Source organism: Homarus americanus, unplaced genomic scaffold (genome assembly GCF_018991925.1).
Source record: "Homarus americanus isolate GMGI-L3 unplaced genomic scaffold, GMGI_Hamer_2.0 scaffold52806, whole genome shotgun sequence".
NCBI classification, from domain to species: domain Eukaryota; kingdom Metazoa; phylum Arthropoda; class Malacostraca; order Decapoda; family Nephropidae; genus Homarus; species Homarus americanus.
This window is the reverse complement of record NW_024720773.1, coordinates 5,265,442-5,281,534: the sequence shown is the minus strand read 5'-3', so window position 1 is coordinate 5,281,534 and position 16,093 is coordinate 5,265,442. Positions and strand designations below refer to the sequence as shown.

Below are 16,093 nucleotides of genomic sequence, written 5' to 3'. Positions count from 1 at the left end.
ATCATCTCTCGAACCCAGAAATATATTCCCCATCTCACTGAAATTAGGTCGTCTCTTCTTGGCTGGTGGTCCTTCCATGTTTACAAAATAATATTACGTTCGTCGCTCTCAGCTGATTTCTCCTTCTCTTGTGATTGGTTGATGATTTTGTTAACAGTTAGCCAACTCATCTGCACTGAATCTATCGTCCGACAAGAGAACTTAATTTACAGGGTAAACACTAGAGTTACGAGAACTTACGGAGGCTTACGGAACCATAATTAAATTTTGGGCTTTAAATTTGTGGTAGTGTAAGGCTTACAATATATAGTACTGTATCATGCTGAAAAACATAACTTATGAGGTGTTTTGGTATCCATAAGAGTCCCCGCTGACATGGTGCATCCTAGAGTGCTAAGAGAGTTGAACAACGAGCTTGGAGCCCCTGAAAGATCCTGTTTGGTAAAATCCTGGATGAACAAAAGGTCCCCAGTGAGTAGAAAGTGGCTCATGTGAGACCTATCTTCAAGAAGGGCGATCATCACTCCACTCAACAACTATAGACCGTGAGCCTGACCACCATAATATGTGCATATATGGACACAAAGTAGTACCTTCAGCTGTGTATTATTATATTACTCTTATATTACTCCATTAATATGTATAGTAAAGTATTACAGAACATGCATTAATTCTAAGTGTAATATTCCATTTATTGTGCACCATATTATGTATATAAATTATCATATTTATACTTTATGTATTCAGTTTGTGAATGCTGGCATCTGTACATCCCAGCCAAGCAGTAATACATAGATAGATGTAGAGAGGGAAGACAGAGTCGTTGCCGTAGAACGCTGAAGCTTCTACAAGTTCTACTGTATATATATATATATATATATATATATATATATATACTCCGCATTTGCAGAATAGAACCTACTTTTTAAGACAACAAGTGTTTGTGTATACCCTCAGTAGTATATAGAACATTTTGTGGGTATCCTGACATACGCCAGATGGCGCAGTGATTATTTCTCTCAGTGAGATACAGTGGACTGCTTCCGCCTCGACTCCTGTTAATGGCGCCTCCTCTAAGTTTTTCATCCACGCAAGACCACTACAAGCCTCTAGGACTTACAGGCTGTGAAGTTATGCTGTGTACAGTGCTGTGCTGTGAAGTGAAGTGTTTTGTGAAGTGCTGTGTTGTGTATTTTAACTATAATTGTCTGTGCAAGCTGCGGTCAGATGACTCATGGGAGCGCCCGACAGTAATGCGCTCTCCCCGCCTCTGGCCTGAGGGTGACTGAGGAACCAGCGCTCGACGCTGCCCACCCGCCTTCACGCCTGGCAGCGGCCAAGTCTCTCCCTCCCCGGCCAAGCACACACACAATATCACTCCATTCACCTTCTATTTTTCTTGTGACTTACTCAGACTTCTGTAATTTGCAGTATATTTCATGAGGGGGCTGACCCGGTCTTTGCACAGATAGAGTACAGAAGCTGTCGGTATGTCTCACAGGGATCAAAATGATACCCTGGACGATGGGGTTACGTAGTTTTAGTGTGTGGGAGACCTCCCCACCCACGCCCCCACAGACAAACGCCGAAGTCACCCACAGAATCTCCTCTAGCTCACATTTAGCCAGCTCTCCTATGATGCATAAGGCCCACAAATCTCCGGCTAACTGATAAAGTGGATGGAAACTTCTCACCAGGACGATATTGCAAGGAGACGAGGAAAAAATTCGTACAAAGAGTCTGAAAGATCTATGCCACAAAGAGGAATGTACCTGAGAGAACCTTCAAAGACATGTGAGACGGAGGATGACCTTAGAAGAAAGGAAGATCAAGCCAGATTTGAAGTCTTGATTTGCTAGCCCCCAATAACGATCTACCGCATAAGATTCGTCTGCTACTACTAATGTTGATGACTAGAGGTGCATTTGGTACCCTCATTTCCAGAGTCGGATCAACAACACCTCAAAAGGTTGCAGCACAGACGCCTCCCTCTCTGATGTCTGACGCTTCTAACAGATGTTTCGGGAATGGCGTCGACGTTGGCAAGACTACTTAACAATGGTTATCGTCAAGTTTATCACAGCCGAAACAAAATGATACAGCTTCGTATGTGTTGTCCTTAGAGACACAACGCATTCTCAGAAAGCACACACTTCAAGTGCCTCCTACGCATAACTCTGACGGTAGAGCCGCGGCTCGACAAGTTGCAGGAACACGCTAAGGGACAGCGCAATCTAAGCACTAGGAGAAGAGAACTCTCCAATGTAAAACAGCTTGATGGGAGAATCTTTGACGCATTTTGTAAGGCTCAAAAGGTGTTCAGAGGAAGTTGATGTTTGTCCCGGACATTCCCCAAGTCTGTGAAGAGACACCAACTTAAGACAATTATTTTAACAGGTGTCCGAGATGAAGAGCTAGTTCAGCTCATTTCTAATCTCTACCCCCTCCCTTCAAGATGTTGTTACAAAATGTCGAAGCCGCACGCAGGCCGCCAGGTGTGTGCGACTTCAGCTTCTTACGCCACAGCCTGACCAGGTGAGGGTATTGTCTACTACAGAAAGGGTAAGAAGCAGCAAGGTAACCCACCCTCAATCTCCAGCGCTGCACCCACAGCAGCAGCTGTGTAACAGCTGTGCTAGACAGCATAATGCCTCCCCAGCGCCCAGCCGCTCAAAGCGTGTGCAGAAGCTGGCGACCGCCAGGTCATCACTGGGCTTACACAGTCAAGCGCCCTGCTGAAAGTTCAGTAGACGGTGGTCGTGCGGGCTATTATGACAAACATGTCGTAAGAAATACACATAAAGCGACACCACCAAGGATCCAAGAAGTCATCCAGGTAGTGCTGGCGCCGCTTCCTCCTTCTGGCAAGCATCAAGACGCTGTGTTCAGTCGTTCCTGCCGCCGTACATAGTTCCATTGCGACACGACGCCCCAGCACATCAATGCTGTCATTTCTACGGTAACTCGTCATCCAGTCTTCAGATGTTACCTGACACCGGGTGCTTATCGTCTCAGTAATTGGTCCACAACACTTTAGCAAGTTTGGGAATACCCAGGAGCAACCTACAGCCCCTCCTCAGACACAATAACGAAACTGGCAGCGACAATTCCCAAGATGGTTCCAGCCTTTGGGATCTTTCTGGGCTACCTTACCTTTGGTAAGCAGTCTCGCCTAGCCCGGATTGATGTTCTATAATGGTATCCCGACTGCTTTTATCATATGCGGCCATTGTCAAGAGTTGGCCATTATTTCCAAGAATTCTGCCTATTTTAAAGATCACCCATGTCAATGGTGGGTTGAAGGAATTCACTATCTTCTACTAAATACGCCCCCTTCTGACGCAAGAGCTTACCTTCAAGGAGTTTGCTGACGTGGTTATTAATAAGAAATCTTTGGATCCACACTACTGCCCATGGTGGGTCCACCTTAAGGAAGATTCATCTTAAGGATGGTGCTACACCTTTGCCATCCACACCCCTCGCTTGATTCCTCACCACAAGCGATTAGTTAGACGTGTTGAGCTTAATCGCTGGCTGCTCAGGAATTCAAACCGCCGAGATCTAACCTTCACCTTGGTGCCACCCTCTCGCCCCCGCCAAACCTCGTGATGGAGTACGATCACCACGATCTGTCAAAACTTAACCAGCAAGCTTCCCGTCCAGCCCACCTTCACCCACAATCTTCAAGAAATGTTCGGCGGTGGACCCAAAGGCTTAAGTTTTTTACAACTGGCGGGATCGCCTTATGGTTATTGGCAGATCGAGCACAAAAGAAGACCAACACTTGACTACATTCATCACACCATTTGGAAGATACCAGTATTGCAGAGGCCCCATGGGATTTGCCAAGCACGTGGGCGATGCATTCTGTCAACGCAGGACGCCGCCCTTCCTAAGGAGTCATGAATTGTGTCAAGGTGAAGATGATATCTTACTCCACGCATCTAAGACTATTGTGCCCACCTCTGTCGATATAAATGGGTTCTCACCAGATGTCGAAAGTACGGATTACCCTCAACGCTGACACAGTTTGTAGTCACAGACCATCAGTGAACTTCGGGTACACTCTCAAAGCATCAGGGGTGTTGTGTTCTGACCTCACTAGGGAAAGGTCACGCAGGTAGCTCCAGAGGATACCTATCAGATATGGCCAGTGATATAAAAGGGTTCTAGTATGAGAGTTTGTTGACCAAACTGGAGTGGTCCACTGAAGAATTACAGGGCCAAGTTAGGAAATTGAGAGGGCCACGCTGAGAACGGAAATTAAGGAAAGAGCTGGGCGGTTAAAAGGAGAGGCTGGACGAAAGTAAAGCCAGTGTTCGACGAAAAATCAAACGAAAGGGAAAGTCGTGAGTAGTGGCAGGACCAAGCTGGTGGTAAAGAAGCACTCTAAAGGATACGCACAACAACGACAACAACAGCTAAGTACCAACCCTCGCTCAGTCCCTTGATAGATCTAATTGACGTTAGTACAGTCAGGATACAGGGATGACAAGGAAGGTATAAAAACTTTAATTGTTGGTGACTCACAGGTAAGGCAAGGATAATAGCTTTTGTGGTAAAAACAAAAATAGATGAGGTGTGTTTGCCAGGAGCTGGGGTGGGGATATAGTTGACAGGATGGACAATATCTTGTCTGGTAATGGAACAACCTATTATCTGCCTCGGTGCAGGAGGCAATGATATTGGCCGGTGTAGGAGCCGCAGGAACTTTATGCTCGCGTTACGGATCGTGATGTATTAGCAGGACCCTATCATATGCGGTGTCCTGCCTAGAAGGTGAGAGCTGGCAGAATGGTTGTCAAGGGCAGTTGGTGTTAACGACCGCCTTGACAGATATTGCAAGTCAATATCAGTCCCATTCATTGACAACTGGGACAACTTCTATGGCAGAAGGGACCTTTATGCTAGGGATGGGCAACTCACCAGGGATGGAGTAGCAACCTGGTTGGGGTTTCTAGAGGGGCAGCAGTTCAAAAGATATCGAAGTCTTTAAACTGCTAAGCAAGAGAACATAGGGGCACGGGGGTGGAGGAGACTGCAGTGGGAGCGTGGTAAACAAGCAAGAAAGATTACAGGGAAATAGTGTTAGGAAATATACGCACAAACCAAAACGACAGGAGTTGAAACAAACCTGTAAGGGAAGGACTCAGAACACCACTAACTTAAAATGTATCATTTAACAGTAGAAGTGTACGAGAAACAAAATGGATGATATTAAGGCCTTGGTATGTAATCAAGAAGAAATCGATATAATTGCATTCACTGAAACATGGATCAACCTAGACACACGGAATTACCAGCTCTCCTAATACCAAATTGGCGGTTACAAACTGTTCCATACCCCATAGGCAGACCAGGAAAGGAGGCGAGTAGCAATCTATGTTAGGGATAACTGAAGTGTACAAATAATGAAATAAAACTGAGAGGAATACAGAAACAATTTGGATAGAATTAAGTTTAATGGTCGTGGAAAATTAATCACGGGTAATATATTATAGACCCCAATCTCGAGAAGGCCAATGAGCCGTAATTTATCTGGGATGAAACGAGGTCACGCTAAAGTCTGTATAGTAGGCCACTCTTAACCTTGGCCAAATAGATTGACTGTCCTTACGGTAACCAGAATCAGAGGATTTTCTCAGATTTATCCAGGACTGTTTCCTAAGTCAACATATATAACCTAACCCACACGGGTAATAATATAGCCGATTAGTCTCACTCCAACAGAGAAAACCCGCACAGTGAAATGTTCTAGAGGTAGGGGAAACTTAACTTGCAAACAAAGCATCACAAAGAAATTGATTCCAGCTAGATTTTCAGGCACGGCGAAAAATTCCACTAAAGTACCAGATTTCAGAAGGGCAAACTTTGGACAGTTTAAAGAGGCAGCTGAGAGAGGGGTACGCGCTGGGTCGTGAACCCGGACAGATGACAATCGGAATTCGGATATCAGATCCATGACGCCTAAGCTCCAATGGCCACCTCTAAATAGTGAGTTACTACCAAAACATACCATACAAAACTCAGATCAGACAACAATGACCCTAAATGGATAAATAAATTATTTAAAGAACATCATTGGCCAAAAGAAGGCTACAGGTAGAAGGATAAATCGTAAGGAATTCAATTGACCATTATAGGGTATTACAGTAGAGTTAAAGTTCCAGATAAGGAAAGCAAAGAGGAATAATGAGGTAAGGGAAGCAAGGGAGGCGTAAGACAAACCCGCATGATTCTACCAAATGTATCAAACTAAACACGAGAAAAGATTGGACCACACGGTCAGACCGCGAAACTCACTGATAACCACCACAGCCGAGCAATAATTTAAATAAATATTTTTCAACAGTTTTCACCACCGAAAATTTAAAACATGATACCCCAGGCAATCACTCTATTCAGGAGATATGGAACAAACAAATTATGAGATAGTAGTGACTAGTAACGATGTTAGTGCTAAATAGACAAACCAAAAGTTTCCAATAAGTCACCTGGTCCCATGAGATATTTGCCAGAGCATTAAAGGAATGTAAGGGAAGAGCTTAGTATGCCCTTAGCAAAAGTTGTTTAACATGTCCCAAAAACAGGTGAAGCAACAGAACTCGAGACAGCTTAATGTAATCGATTTTCAAGAAGGGGGATAGATCATCATCCTAATCACCGCCCAATCAGTTCATCATCATTAGTAGGCACCATTGAAGCAATCATTTCAAACTCTATTCGAATCACCCTGGAGAAGCACCGATTGATCAATGATTCCCAGCATGGCTTCAGCAAGCTGACGTTCTTGCCTAACTAATCTATTAACATTCTTTTCAATTTGCTTTAACCAGTGGACGAGGGGCACACTATGATGTGGTATATCTCGACTTTTAGCAGCCTTCGACAGAAAACTCTGCACCGAAAGACTAATTAGAAAGGTAGAAGCTCATGGCATCAAAGGTGACATCCTTAAAATGGATTAGGCGCGGGTTACAGGACAGGAAACAGCGTAGTGAGCATTAACTACCCAAGTCCCATTGAGCAACGCCGCGTGAGTTCCCTGCTCAGTACTTGGACCATTATTGTTTACACATAAAACGACATAGATATCGGCATAGACAAAGGCCATAGTAAATTTGCTGGATGACACTAAAATAGGACGGTTATCAAATCTGACGAGGACTCGGCAAACTACAGGAAGATCTAAACAAATTTTTCCAATGGTCTGAAAATGGCAGATGAAATTCACCGTCGACAAAATCGGGAAGTACTCAGTATAGGAGGATGTAAACAGGGAAAACCAGATACTCAGGATGAAATCAACGATGTGCCATAGAGAACCGACTATGAGATTTAGAGTAATGATATAGGAACCTGGCCAAGTAAACAATGTGTTTTTGCTCGTGAATAAGGCTAATAAAGTACTTTGGGTTCATACAAAGGGAGTGTTAGTTACAAGACTAGCGAGGTCATCCTAAAACTGTATCTTGTTTCCTTGTGAGACCACACCTGATTACGCAGTTCAGTTCTGGTCACCGTATTACAGAATGGATATAAATCCTTGGAAAGAATTCAGAGGAGAATGACAAGACTAACTCGGGCATTAGGAACCTTGGAGTACAGAGACAGGTTGTTATCTTAATTCTGCAAAAACTCCCTCGAGACGTGAGAGCGCAGGGGCGACCTGATAGAGGTGTATAAGTGGAAGACAGGGCTAAACAAAGGGGACACACAAAAGGTACTCAAATTATCCAACCAGGAGCTTAACTCAGAAGCAAATGGGCTTTAAATTAGACAAATTTAGATTTAGGCGAAACAGGTAAACACTGGTTTGGAAACAGAGTAGTTGATGAATGGAACAAGTTACCAAATATCATTAACCTGAATTCGCTGAATTGCTTCAAACATAGGTTGATGCTCAAGGAGCAATAGGGGTTAGTGTAAACGGAGAACCTAAGTTCAGTATGGGCCAATAGGCCCGCTTGCAGTTTCCTCCATTCTTATGTTCTTATGTTCTTATCGCAGCTGACCCGAGAAAGGGTGTGGAATCAGAGATTTTCCAAGCCCTGCCAACTTAGCCAGACCCGCCTTCTTGCCACCTGGTCAATCAGCTGGCTGAATCTCTACACCTCGACATCTCCGCCGCAGCCCAGCTGTTACGCCTCCTGAGCCCCAGGAGGACATTCCCTTTGACCCCAGATCATCAAGAGGCCTTCCAGTGAGTCAAGCAGGCCCCCGTGAAGTCCACCTGTTCCCGCCAGCCATGACCCAGCCCTACCCACCGGCCCACCAGACTGACGCCTTCCAGACCTAGCCGCGCTGGTTACGCCCTTCTGCAGGACTGCTGGCGGTGGACAACTCCGCTTAATTGCGTGATCCCGGTTCCTGACAGACGAGACCTGGGAGCATGTGCTACGCATTGAGCTGGAGATGTTGTTAAGAGCCCGCGATGTATGGCAAGCCGCCACCTGATAGGACTTCAGCACTTCACCTCTTCACGGATCATCATCGCCTCTTATACCCTGGCATCATCACTACTCTACGCAGTAGAGAACCCTCGGCCAACGTCTGAAAGAGAAGCTCGCCTTATTCTTTCACGGCTGTGACGCAGGTAAGCTGTTGTGCATCCCGCATGCCCTGTCCCTGCGGCTCCTGCCAGTCGCCCACCCCCAGAGGACGGATGCTGTGCCCTGCCAGCTGCTGCATCCTCAAGCAGCCGTAGTTTCATTGAAGGTCAGTTTTCACATCAGAGAGTCTACAGCACCGGATGCAGACAAGACCCTTGAAGACTTCCCGCGCATCAAGAGTCTGGTCAATCTCTTCCTACATCCGCTCACGACTGTGTGTCTCAGGGATTTCCATCTAACCGATAATTTACCTTTCATGAATCGCTACTCCCCGCATTGGAAAAATAATACGCGAGGACCTCTATTGTGACGGAGACCTCAGCCCCAAAGGTCCACTAGTATTCCCGCTGCCCCACGCCGCCCTGACCCGCTTCACCTACAGCCATCGAGGAGTGGAGGCCACCGTTTACGGGCGAAGCAGACTGTATTTTGCCCGGAATCGACGCGATTGCAAGTACCGTCCGCGTGTCTGGGTGAACCATGCCAGACGCAACCCAGCTGCAACAGGAACCTTTAATGCGACGACAACCCTCAAGACCCTTCTGAGTCTGTGTCACCGATTTCTTGGTAGAAGTTGCAGGGAAGTCCTTCCTCGTCATTGCCGGTCTGGTTCCGTCTGATGGCCTGTTGTCGTCCCCTGTGGTAGTGCGATACAACGCCACGCTACCATCCGAACTTGTAAGTATTACTTCAGAGAAGGTGTTCCCTCAGTTTCAGGACTGATGGAGGACCCCAGTTCACCAGCCACGAGTTCCGGGACTGTATGGACCGCTGGGGGAGTCCGTCATGTCGTGACCTCGCCCCACTACCCCAGGCGAATGACATGCTGAAGTTTCCAGTCAGACTGTTAAAACACCTGATCCTTAAGGTGTCACCTCTAGAATTACCGACCGCGCAGGACTGCCCGAGGTTTGCTGGAGTTACGCAACACCCCGAACTTCACCGGACGCTCCCCAGCTCCAGGTTCTATACGGCATCATCTCAGGTCTTGTGTTCCTGCCCACCCAAAGTTCTTCGAGAGTGGCAGGCCAAGACTGAGGAATGTGACCGCCGGCAGCAGAATCCAGCCGCAAATGTCGCTGCTCGGGTATGACTGTCGGGCGGTCTCGGCCCTTCCCAGTTGAGTATCGGCCAGCAGATCAGGACCCAACATCCGGTATCTCACCGCTGGGACAAGGCTGCTGTTATGGTATTACGGTCCAGGACTACCAAGCGCGTCTTCCAGTGAGAGTATGGTGGAGGAACCGTCGTTTCCTCCGGACCTGTGGAGCTGCCTAGTGTTGACCCTCTTCCCCAGTTGAGTCCCCTAATGTTGATGTCTTCCTAGTAAATCCATCCTCACCCTGTGTTTCTGCCCCCAGTACCGCAGGTCCGAAATGACTCAGAAATAAAAGTAACCGCTCAAGATGAAACTATGAGCCGATAGGGGAGGGAGGTGTATGATATATGGACACAAAGTAGTACCAGCCGTGTATTATTATATTACTCTTATATTACCCACAATTATGTATAGCAGTACACAGAATTGCATGACTCCTATGTAATATTCCATTTATTGTGCAATCTCATATTATGTATATAAATTATCATATTTATACTTTTATGTATTCAGTTTGTGAATGCTGGCATCTGTACATCCCAGCTGCAGTAATACATAGATAGATGTAGAGAGGAAGTCGTCGTGGTGTGAACGCGTAGCTTGCGTCCCAATGTGTATATATGAGAGAGAGAGTATATATATATATATATATATATATATATATATATATATATATATATATATATATATATATATATATATATATCTCCTCGCATGAGAATAGAACCTACTTTTAAGACAACAAGTGTTTGTGTATACCCTCAGTAGTATAGAATATTTTAGGGTATCCGTGACATACGTCAGAATATGTAAAGTAATTTAAGAGTATTATCAGAGATGCCGTGATGGAACATCATACGAAACAACCTTGTAAAGACGTTTACCACGGTTTATGCCGGCGCTCCCGCTTAACACAATTGCTCAAGGTATTGGATATTTAGACCTATTCTGAACGGGGTGGTAATATCGACAATATATACCTATAGATACTTTTGCCAAGGCTTTCTGACAGTGTACCCCACGAAAGGCTTAAAAATCAAACTGAAATTGTACGGAATACGGGAAATGTCCTAGCGTGGTTAGAAGATTCTACAGTGTGTGTGTGGTGATTAACGGCACGAAATCCTTTCTCTCTGTACCTGTCACAAGGGTACCACAGGGCAGTATATTGGGCCCACTGTTGTTTGTTTGTTTCATGAATGACATGCCTGACGTTATACACTCCTCCTACCATTTGCTTACACCAAGTTATTTCGGGAAACCGGCCGCTTGATTCGCAAGGAGCCGCAGAAGGATTCTGTGGTTCTTATACCGTCGAAGAAATGGCTGCTGAGATTCAATGTCACGAAGTGTAAGAGGATGCACCTGGGCGTACCAACGGCGGCATATGCATCATGCATGTGTCCCAACGGGATGAAGAAACTGCACTGCTGTATCTGTCTTATAGAAGGACCTAGGTGTGTATGTTGACAACGAGCTGAAGTTCTCCCGGTCATTGGCAGAAGAAGTGTAACCAGGCAACAAATAATCGGGTCTTATAAGAAGGCTGTCGTGAGCAGATATCTAGACGGGTCCGGTCTCCTCGTAATCCATCTTCAAGAGTGAAGTGCTTCCCCACCTGGAGTACTGTCACCTTGTCTGGTCCCCGAGATATGCTTAGGACTGTCCGCTGGTTGAAAATGTTCAAAAGGAGAGCACCAGACCTGGGTGCCTGCCTCCGCCCCCACCCCACCCTAGATGGAGCGCCAGAACTTGCTGCTTAGTACAGACGCAAGGGCGTAGACCCCAACCGAGTGTATACATCTCAAGCGGGGCACTACTCAGTCGAGTGTCAATACTTGAGCTGGTGACGCCGCCTTCACAAGGGGTCACAGCTCAAGATTGAAGAAGCCGCAAGTCCAGAAAACTGTGAGGGAAACTTTTTCGGAGGAGAGTTGTGAACTCTGGAACAATCTGCCAGAGAGTGTTGTGACGGCACCCAGTGTGAGCTGTTTTAAAACCTGGAGCAGGTTTGTAGGGTATCGAGATATTAATGTTGCTCCAGCACCTAGATGGAAGGAAACTCTAATGTGGTTTTCTTTGTATAATATAAGTTATAAGATAGACAGTCTGGTGCTGGAGGTGCCGTGGTGGTGAGGAGCTGTTCAGTAGAGACGTTCAGTGAGTATGCGCTGAAGGAGGTAGATGTGCAGGAGCCTGTTAGAGAAGATGTTGCCTGTTGCTGGCCCTGGTTGACGAATGCTGACAGCGTGAGCTTGCTGGAGGAGGTGTTGCTTGTTCAGGAAGATGGGCAGAATGAATCTCAATGGAGAGACAGGAGCTTACACCAGCAGCAGCCGCCAGTCCTCTATGAATCAAGTATGTTCCAGAAAGTCGCCGGTGAGTAGTTTGCTGCTAGGCTACCGTACTATCTGGTGTCAGCCCTCGCTGGTTGCTAGCATGCGTTACGGAATGCGTATACACAGTTGTAGGGGAGACGTCCATACACCTCTCCGCCCCGGGCGCCGACGTGAGGCTGGATGTTGGTCCGGTTGTGTCCCACACATAACACATACCGGCAGGTGTATGTACGACTCGACCGCCACGGTAATGATCCCACCATATACAAAACCTGTGGGAGGAATTCAGGGAGGAGAAAGAGGGTTTGGGATTAGAGAGGCTACGCGAAGTTCTGCAAAATGCCAGAGGAGGGTCCATGGTGAGCAGGTTCTATGATAGAAGGGCGGCCCATTACAGGTTCAGGTTCTATGACAGGAGGAGGGTCTATGACAGGAGCAGGTTCTATGATAGAAGGGAGGTTTATTACAGGTTCAGGTTCTATGACAGGAGCAGGTTGTACATGAGGGTGAGAAAAGAGGGTGCCCAGAAATGTCGGGCGGGTGTTGCCGCCGGTGGTAACTGGCGGTAGACTGGTGCAGGCGTAGTTTGTTGATGGTGCTGTTGGGCTGGGGGCCCGACGGGTGCAAGGCCGGTTTGACTCGGCTCCATGCTGACGGTGTCATGTCTGCCATTCCGATAATTGTCAGAACTTTGCTGAACGGGTAACCAATTGGAAGGGTCCATCGTAGGGGCATTGTAATGGGTTGCAGTGAGCATCATGCCTGACGAAACATACTCGGCTGTTAGTAGTGCAGGAGTGAATGTTCAGGGCCGAGTAGGCTGGCGCGGAGCAGTAGCCTTGAATGTAGAAACTGCTTGTCGAGCTTTTTGGGAGTAAGCCGACGAACGGTTGGAGTGGTTTGTTGGGATCAGGAGGGAGGAGAAATCCCCGGTAAAGCTGAAGGCTCTCAGTGTCAGATCTGCTGGGCTACAGTCCATATCCCTCCCTTGTGTGACGCTGCGGATGCCGAGGAGCACTAAGGAAGCGATCAGTCCATTGTAAGGGTCGTGGTTGTGCCTTGAGTGCGCCCTCAGCTGCCGGTGAAAACGTTCACCATGCCGTTGGCTTGGGGTGGTATTGTAGTGCTATCTAGACGCGTCGGAAACCGTAGGAGGTGCTGCCAGAGTTGTGACCAAACTGTACTCCTCGGGTCAGTGATTACGTGTTGGGGCCAAACGGAAACCCAATGATTACAGAAGGCGCTGACAGTAGTCTCTGCTGTAACGTTAAGCATGGGAATTGCTTCTGTCCACCTGGTGGAAACGGTCGATGGCAGAAGATGTAGGTACTACCGTGAGGATGATGGTAGAGGTCCCACGACATCGGTGTGGTGTACTACTTGAAACGCCCTTGGGAATAGGAAAGGCTTGTGGCAAACCGTGATGTGACATGTATTTTGGAGGACTGGCAGGCCAGGCACTGCCCATTTCTAGTATCAGACTTTACGCCGGGCCAGACGACACGTGCTATGCGAGGAGGCGCTGGGAGGCCCGCGACACCCGGTGGCTGAGACCATGGATGCGGTCAAAACAGCCGGGCGTGTGACGCGAGGCACCTAACGTCTAGGCTGTCCACAGGATACGCCGCGACCACAATTTTTGTCTTTGTGCCAGGAACAGGAGTTCTTGGAGTATGAGGCCCGAGGGGGAAGGCCCGTATGCTGCCAGGTCTTCGTCTTTCAGAGCCGCGCTAGCTGCCCATAATCACGGGTGGAGATGAGGGAAGAATGGTGGATATACAACTAGAGAGGCCGGCGATCTTGTGGCTGCCTTTAATGTGTTGGACGTCGCTGGAGAACTCCCGAGATGTAAGCCATGGCGTGACAGAGGTGTATGTGACTGGGAAGCTGAAGCCAAGGCGGACGAGGGGCTTGTGATCAGTGTGAAGATGGTGAACTGACGGGCTTCGAGGAAGTGCTGGAATGTCTGACAGCCAAGTATATGGCCAGGAGTTCCCCGGATCAAAAAAGCGCCGTACTTGGAGGTGTGGTGGTTGAAGTCAAGTAGGAGAAGAAAGCAACGGCATGAAAATTCCGCTGATCTCCTGCTAAAGACGGGCGCCCCACCACTGCAGTAGAAGAAGCCGCCTGTTGTGAGAGTGGTCCGTATGTTAGGTGCTGGGTGGGCTAGGGTGGTGAGGGCGCGGTGTGTCATAGGAGGAAGATCAGCTAAAACTAATGGCCCATCACTTTTGGTAGATTTTAGTGTATATAAACAGAAAATAATTTCAGCTTTAATATTTTGCAACCTTTGCTAGGTAAATTTTAGCGTGAAATATATCGAAAATCTAACGCATAGCTACATTATAGTGCATTACAATTAAATAGTGAACATTGCTTTCTTACCCTCATTCTTAACAACCCAACTAACAATATTTTTTCTGTTTCAGATTCTGATGCATTTATAAGTTGGATAATATTTGGCGCATGGCTGCTTGTGTCAGGATCTAGGAACCAAAAATCCGCCATCTCAGTCACTGTCTTGGGTCTGGGAGAGAGCTCCTGAAGCCGGAGTTGCCTACATTGAGAGATGCTTTGAGATACGGTAAGTTTAATCAGGCAAATCAAAGTGAAAAGAACCAAAGAACTTCTTCTTACACAAACAAAGATATTGCCAGTGATATGACCAAAGCTGTCTTGGCAATAGTACACTCTGGCTAACGCTCAGTTCAGCTCCAGTCATACCAAGTCAGAAGAAGATTATGAGAGACAGTTGGGGAAAGGCAAGAGATATCTCTTTGGGAGAGTGAAAACTTGCAGTTATGACAGCTACAAGCAATCCGGACCAGTTATTTGACATAATTGGCTTGTAAGTGCTTTCTCCAATTGTTCTCTGTCCTGAGTTTGATGCGACGTGACTGTAAATCCGCAGGCCCACATCTCCTGTATTTGCAAGCTGAACTGAAGATTCCTGTGATCGAACTGGCATTTGTCAAAGCACAGAGAGAGAAGACTGGCAGTATAGGGGCTCTCATGATTTCTAGCCAAGATATTCCGGAGTCTGCAGACAGAGGCCGCTACAGAGAGACAGAAGAGGAGAAGAGTTGCCGAGAAAGAGACTTGAGAAGGCCCAGGTGAGGTAAAAAAGGCCGATGATTGGAGTCAAGCTGATTCAGAGTTTAATGACTTCCCATGGCTGATCCGAGTGCTGACCAGGAGAATGGTGACTTTGTCCTAACCCAGAAAATAATGATCCCAACCTTCCAGGCATAAGATTCGAAATAGGAAAGATATTTCCCTAGTATAGCTCTGGCCAGCATGCACACCACACTGGTCTCAGAGAAACTGCAGAGATAGCAACAGCTGCCTGGGTTGACGGGTGGTTTGATAACACCTGATGATGTTCACCTGGTGATAGATCATAACAAAGTAAGGAGAGCTCAGGAGAAACTTGTCAGTAACCTAGAAGAGGAGTTTGATAAGGGGATAAGAGAAAATGGAATCAATTGTTTGTTCTTTTGATGGGAGAAGGATGACACTCAAAGTGTTCATGAAAGTTGGAGATTCTGGACAAGTTGTTCCTCGCCATGGTGAAGGAGGAACACCTACCCTGCTGCAGTGAACCAGGAGGGGAAGTATTTGTGGTATTTCACTCCAGAGAAAGATGACATCAGGAAACCAGCTGAGATAGTGGCAGATAACATTGTGAACTGGCTCAGAGAGAGTGAACGAGACCAGACCCTGCAGGCCATGGAGGGACAGCACCAACAAACACAGGGTGGCAAGGGGTCATACAGTGGATAGAGCTGGAAGATTGGGAGGAAGCTGGTCTGGATTGTTTCCAGACCTCCACACCAACGAGAGCACTCAGACATCTGATCCAGGAGCTGGATGGCAAGACTCTCAAACAACAGATGGTCTGGTCCTCTGACAAGATGCTGACTTCACTGAGTTAGAAATAAATCCGAAGCTTGAAAAATCACAGTTGGCCCCTCCACTGCTGAGCTTGCACATACCGTCATTGACGACCCGGGAGGACCAGTACTATGGTTACATGATTGCAG

General features: G+C 47.0%; 1 protein-coding gene across 1 annotated transcript in view; it reads left to right on the top strand.

Annotated features, from left to right (window-relative positions):
* The window catches only part of LOC121861128, a 17,617-nt gene extending 7,881 nt beyond the window's left edge, over positions 1–9,736 (top strand). Inside the window, exons 11-12 of the mRNA XM_042358692.1 lie at positions 8,597–8,796; positions 9,494–9,736. Coding sequence (XP_042214626.1) covers positions 8,597–8,796; positions 9,494–9,736 — 443 coding nt within the window. The remainder of the gene's footprint in view (positions 1–8,596; positions 8,797–9,493) is intronic.
* Positions 9,737–16,093: the final 6,357 nt, after the last annotated feature.